Below are 7,337 nucleotides of genomic sequence, written 5' to 3'. Positions count from 1 at the left end.
TATCTATGTAGTTATTAGAAATGATATCAAAAAGAATTCTAAAGGAATCAATTTTGAGAAAATAAATGCCTTTTATGCCTTTTTTTATGCAATCGGGGCCTGGTGTAAAGAGCGGGTGCATCTCCCCCCGCAGTCCGCACGCCTCGTCTCGCGCGCCTACAGTGTAGTGTTGTGCCGTACTTGATAGTTATCGAACGCTTACCGTGTTGTCGGGTTAATACTGCAGATCCCGTGTTAGTTTTTCGATTTTAATATGACTCGTCCGAGGCGTCGTCATTAGTCGAAAAATTATTATTTATTATTTACCGCTAAGCTCGAGAAATTTTGAAAAATGCTTTAGATATGTTTGATCAAGAAAGGCATAACAAATATTTAATTATTGGGTTAGAATGGTAAACTTAAAGCATCTTTTAAATTATCGACAATCATGATTATGGTGATCAATTATAATTAGGTCACAGCACTACCGCATTTCTGGTCGTAGTTTGTTGATTCTATCCCTAAAATGTGCAAAACACATCCATTAATAAAAAGTTTGGTAACCTCAAAATCAAATTAAAAAATTATATATTCCATTTGTTCAAAATTGACACATATGAATGTCAAATGAATTTATAACCAATACCTTAGTTTGTGGAATTAAATAGGTCGTTCGCCAGCAGACTAAAGGTACAGAAAAAATCTATATATATAAAAATGAATTGCTGTTCGTTAGTCTCGCTAAAACTCGAGAACGGCTGGGCCGATTTGGCAAATTTAGGTCTTGAATTATTTTTGGAAGTCCAGAGAAGGTTTATAAGGTGAATAAATAGAAAAATGCTGATAAATTAAATAAAAACAACAATTTTGTTTTTCCTTTGATGTGTCCATACATAATTTCTATGAGATAATTTATTGACGCACGGTTTGACAGTTCTGCTGTGAAACAATTTCATTACGACAGCAGGGTGCATATTTTACGAAGTAATTTTTGATGTTATGATATATTATTGACAAATTCATATTAAAACATTATTTTATTTATTATATACAGAACACCATCTGTCGGGTCAGCTAGTTAATAATTATTATTGTAATACAATTTATTTAAAAAAAGACCCGCTGAGTTACTTGCGCTCTTTCGTCTCAGGTCTGGGGCACAGCATTTTTTAATTACTTTCTATAAGTGATTTACAATTCAAACGGTACCTACTTAAAAAAATAATTTGAACAAGCGTATGCATTACAAATTTCCCCAAGCCGATCGATCTAATGTGCATTGAGTGGCCTCACATCATAACATGTAATTTTCATTAGTTGATGAAGTCTGAACTTAAACATAACCCACATATACTATAAGTAGAACACGTTGCTCTGTTTCTACAAATATGTCTTTACGCCTGTTTCTAGAGATATCGTGATCAGTGGAATACTTTTACTTATATATAGATAAGATAGGACTAATAATAATTTTAATTTCTAATTTTATAATAGTTGTTTCAAAAAAAATTCATTCCTATTTAAAACAATATCCACAAAACTTTAACCTGATATTCTAGGTCACACAAAGCCAGACGTAAACTAATATTTCAATGAATTAAAAAAAAGGTAGTGAATAATGAATGATTTGGTTCTAGTGCAAAAATGTGCGGGATTTTCAATCGTAAATTGCAGACCAATTTCTAGATTTATGGTTATTAAAGATATGTCAATGAGATAAGGGAAACCGCTACACAATTCATTTGCATGGAAATTACGTTTTCAATTCGTAATTCAATTTGTTTCGATGTTTCTGTATTTAGACAGACATTCATACCTAATGTTCAATTTTCCATGGTGACCATCGGACTCCCATAACTATTATATTATATTATATTATATATATTATATTATACGATAACGTAGGTATCTACTTTATTATTGTTATTATTTGCAGAGGGTGGCTATTCGGCTAGTCCTGATTGGGTCCTAGTAACACCGCGTCCAGATTAAACTATTGTGTCTGCCACTCATACTTATAGCTAGTTGTGTAGCCCTGTCGCATTTACGAACCACAGTATTTTCTTGACGCGAGTATTACAAACAGCATCTGGGAGTAGGGTATAGTCGCCAAGGATGGTGTTACGCTTATGCATTAGTGGGCCGCAATTGCAGAGGAGATGAAGATGGCTGTTTCATCGGCCTCAATGCAAAATCTGCAAGTTCTTTCGTTTTTTATTCCGACCACACTATGCTTATTTAGGCGGCAGTGCCCAGTTAGCATCCTTTTGAGTATGCACAGGTTTTTCCTGCTCATTGATAGGGCTTCATTCGCGTTTCTGTTATTGAATGCCTTTATGCCAATGCTTTGGAATGGTTGAAACCTGTAGATTTGCTCCAGCGTTTAAGGGCTTCTAGTTGACATTGGTTCCTCAGGGTGTTTTGATAGGTATCTACTTGGTTTAACGTTCTGTAATTCCCAAATGCTTCAGAATGTTAACTCTGCTACTTCGGTCTTCAGCTGCTTCAAATCACTCAGCTCTTCCTGAATTACCTTCTTTTGCAATTACTCATAACTAGGTTTACAATTTCCTCGGGATTCTAAAACAAAGCTTACCTCGATAGATCACTAAGTCTGAGATCTCTAGTAAAATGCTCCTAAAGTACCCAGTGCTCTGTGAACGGCTGGATCACTTGGCGTTGCGTATACGTCGCTTCATTGTGTGTCTTCTACCGCATTTATCACGGGGAGTGTTTAACCTGATTCCTGCCGCCGATTTCCACCTTCGCACGACACGCCACAAATTAGGATATCATCCCCACCATCTGGATGTATGGCGGTCCACCACAGTGCGATTTTCAAGGGGCTTTCTTCCACGTACTATAAAGCTGGAATGAGCTTCCTTGTGCTGTGTTTCCGGGACGATACGACATGGTACTTTAAAAAAAATGTGATTCCTCTGGTGTTGCAAGAGAATGTGGGCGGCGGTGATCACTTAACACTAGGTGACCCGTACGCTCTTTTGTCCTCCTATTCCATTAAAAAAAATACATTTATTTATTTACAGTGTGTGTGTCTATTAATGCATCTACTGTACAGAATAACTCCTGTTTTAATGTACATTTACTATCTTGATTTACACGTATAAGTCAGTGACTATTTCACGTTTGAGTATTTTTTTTGAATCACTTTCAAAAACTTTCTATACATAAGAACGTCATTAATCACTTTACATATATTGTAAATACAGTGATTTGTAAAACGATAAAGCTTTTATAAGAGTGGCAATTAGTTGCTTGCCACTTCTTCTCATTAAAGCTCAATCTTTTCCAAAGTGGTGGTAGCTTGTGATATTCATAAGTGTCATTTTCTTGACCTACATGAATAAAGTGATTTAACTTTTGATTTGATTTAATTTGAATAATAACTGAACATAATATTATAACTAATATTTTGACGACTGAGATCTATATATAGAACGTACTTAGTAGACTTTACGCAATCAAAATTGTTTTTATAATCAATTTATTTCTGAAATTATGCTGAGCTTAAGCTAAGACCGCCCAATGTAAAAGTCAAGTTCGCGTTTTATCACACTCAGCTAAGTTTTACGTAAGTAAAGTCTAAGAAAACTCTAAGTACGCTCTATACATCTCAGCCTTAATTCCTTCAAAATGTCTGGTCGTAATACATACATACTAAACTAGCTGACCCGACAGACTTTGTTCTGATCATAATAAAAAAAAAACTCGTGCGGGTGGAATTTCTTAAAATCCGTTCTTAGCTGACCTGTACTCGGTGAAAAGAATATTCCTACCAAATTTCAAGTCTTTAGCTCTAATGGTTCCAGAGATATCGTGATGAGTGATTATATACGTGGAAATCTCTTATATATATATAGATATATATTATGCGAGTTACAGCTTATAAAACATCGAATAAAGTCAAAATATTAGGTATTTTATTATGTACAGTTATTATTCAAATTAAATCCAATTGAAATTAACATCATTTTATTCATGGAGGTCAAGATATTGACTCTTATGAATATCACAAGTTACCAACCACCACTTTGGAAAAGGTTGAGCTTTATTTCATTGAAGAAGGGGCAAGAAACTCATTGCCACTCTTATAATTTCAACATTTAACAGCTTCATCGTTTTACAAATCATTGTTATTACAATATATTATGTAAAGTGATGAAACAAAAATACTCAAACGTCAAATAGTGAATGCCTTACACGAGTAAGACAAAATAAGGAAATGTAAATTAATACGTTAAAACAAGAGTTATTGTGTACAGTAGGTGCCTCAATACACACACAACGTAAATAAACAAATGTGTTTTGCGAGAATTTTATTAGCGATTATAAATAATATAATAAGTTTAATTTTGAAAACATGAAGCAGAGTTTCTGGTAACAGGATCATCCTGCCACGACAAGTTGCGCCCATACACGAGCATGGCGCATGGGCCAGCCATCGCCTGGCTCGACCATATTTTAGGAAAGGGAAACGAGCCGTCCCACGTCGCCGCCACAAGCAGTGACACGAGATTTCAACCAAATAACAAAAAACAGCACAATTCATCTACATATTAACCAATACTCACTAAGTACCTCTATTTACAATTTGACAATTTGCAGAATAATAATAATGCAGAATATAATTCATAATTATTAATATTATATTTTGATAAAGAGTAATTAAAGCTCATAGCCTTTAGGGCAATACATACCCAAGCTTTCTTATCATCTAAATAATCCTTTAAATTTAATTCAAATGCAAAAACTATTTAATATCTATTAATTTTTTTTTTATTATTTTGTGACATGAACACAATAATAATATATAACAATAATCTATTAAGTGTTCTAACTTCTTAATTGTGGCTATTATTTCATTGACCTTTCAACAAATTATTTTTTATTTAGAGTTTCTAAGCTTGTGCCAAAATAACTCAAATAAAAGTATAAATAGACATATTACATACATAGCTATCAATCCGTAGAAACACGAAATCAATTTTCTTATATTGAGAGATGCAATGGATTCATTGTTCTCTATTCCTGTTTTGTGACGCATCCACAAATCTCGGTAGTAATAATAAAACTTTACTATATATCCATTTTCAGATACTCTATGGAGCATGTCGGTGACGTCCGCAGACGCTAGCCAACGTGGTCTCATAAAGTAATAGCATGGAATATTCCCCACTAATTCATCTAAAACCTGAACGTCATACAATCCATACTTAATAAGAGTTATGTCACTTGCTCCCAGGATTCTTTCTCCTTCATCAAGTCTCTTGAGATAAGTACTATAATCATCAACACTTATTATTCGAATCGGTTTTATTATTGATACATTTTTGTAAAGATCGAGTATCGACTTGACGGCGACAATTTCATCCACATGCTCTACAGCATTGTCAAATGTTACAAGCGGCGGTTCTAAAGTAACTTTGTGAAGGTCATTGATAAGATCACATTGGTAGGCAATACGCAATATAAAACACAACAGTATCCAAAGTAGATATGTTACATTGTTTAACCAATATTTGGTTTCATATTTCACTCCTTGTCCGAAAAATAAAGATACGATTTGAAACATCACGTGCACTATAGGTATCTTATAACTTTTGAATCGAAAAATCAGTTTTAATGTTATTACAAACGCCACAATAGCAAATACTATTAGAGGTGTTGTGTGAGACGCAAATGGTAGGATCACTTTCGCCCAGACATATATCTCTCTTTGTTTTGGTGCACACCATACTAAAGTCATATAATGGACTGGATAAGAAATTTGAGACTCGCTGTATCTTCGATCGTTTAGAAATATTGCTGGTATCAAGATATCGGACTCATTTGTCAAAATAGTGTTATATTCTGGCCAAGTCAGATTTGCCAACTGCCTCTTCTTTTCACTTCCATAAGGCGGTACAATTTGTATTGTTGAATTAAGCCCTTCTATAACTATATTTATAATATCTGCATTAAATCCTTTAATACTCCTTAAACTTCCATTTTCCATTTCCATCTCGAGGTAAGGTTGAACGGGATGCACAGCGACTCTTATGGGACATTTATGAAAGTTCTTAAACTTTTTGTTAAATAAGCTGGAATCAGTTACGTTAACAGCAAACGGAGTTATATCACCACATATATTATTTTTGTAAGGCTGAAATGTGCTCAGTGCAATTTCTGTATTATGATTCACACTTATAATTATAATATCTGCAATATCGTATTTCCAAGCACATTTTGTGTATTGGCGAAGATTACTTTTCGTGTTCGATAAAACAAGTATTATTTTTATCGGTCTTATTGCAACTTCATTGTATATTTTGAGAAATACTTCAAACTCAGTAACGGTATCAGCAAAAAAGATAATTTGATCAAAATTAAACTTTTTGTAGACGCTTATGTCATCCATAACACTATCGTTTACTTTGAGAGTCACCGATGGATACTTATACAGTCTTACGAAACCATCTACTATCTTTGAACTTCTGTCTCCCCAAGCTATTGTTGTTGGAATCCGGTTGTTGTATTCCTTGATTGCAACTAACGTTACCATTTCATGAAGCGAGTATATATGCGTTGATGTGAAGTTAAGTAATGTTACTGATAGCAAAAGCATATCTGCACAAGTCAATTTGTTTGTATTGAAACAATTTATCGACTCATTAAAATAAAATATGGTTCAAACTTGTAGAGTATCTACTAACTTAAAGTTTGGTTGACGAATGCGTCATGCGAGGTTGGTGCCTGAACTGTAAATGTACGTCATATTTTATAGCTTGATTTATAACCCCAATGTTATTACTTCAGCACTCTATCATAGTATGTAATAACTACTAATTTTAATTCCATTACACTATTTGCTAACACTTCTTAGCAATCTTATTTAATAAATAAACTAATTATTTTCACATTAGGATATCAGTGTCATTAGTATTTTTTGATCATATTATCATTGTGTGGAGTAACACAAGTTTAATTACTCTTGAATCTAAACCAATCACTATTATTTGTAAAATATGTTGTAATAATTATGTACCCGTTAGATGGGTTATAAACATCCAAAATACGACACATTCATGATTGCATAGTGCAATTTCTAAAGGAACTTAATAGAAGAACGAAGTTTATATATATATATTAATAAAAAAGTGCCTGTTAAATCATTTTTTTTTATGACAAAGTCAGTTGATTTTGTTGATTATCATATCTTAATACATAAATATGAAAAAAGACCCTGTTCTAAACTGATTTTAAGTTATTTAGCCGATAGAAAACAAATTGTAGGAAAAAATAAAATAAAAGAACGGACTACACACATGTCAATATTTGGAGTTCCTCAAGGTAGTCTT

At 33.4% G+C, this 7,337-nt stretch overlaps 1 protein-coding gene across 1 annotated transcript; it reads right to left on the bottom strand.

Moving 5' to 3' along the window:
- Positions 1-4,885: 4,885 nt before the first annotated feature.
- Positions 4,886-6,397, bottom strand: LOC126979116 (uncharacterized). The gene has a single exon (XM_050828329.1). It carries the CDS (start codon positions 6,395-6,397, stop codon positions 4,886-4,888), a length of 1,512 nt encoding a protein of 503 aa, XP_050684286.1.
- Positions 6,398-7,337: the final 940 nt, after the last annotated feature.

This window comes from Leptidea sinapis, chromosome Z, assembly GCF_905404315.1.
Source record: "Leptidea sinapis chromosome Z, ilLepSina1.1, whole genome shotgun sequence".
Taxonomy (NCBI): domain Eukaryota; kingdom Metazoa; phylum Arthropoda; class Insecta; order Lepidoptera; family Pieridae; genus Leptidea; species Leptidea sinapis.
This window is presented reverse-complemented; position numbering and strand designations above follow the sequence as displayed.

Coding starts and splice junctions, on each gene's coding strand:
- LOC126979116 (XM_050828329.1), bottom strand. CDS start 6,397: ATGGATGACATAAGCGTCTACAAAAAGTTTAATTTTGATCAAATTATC.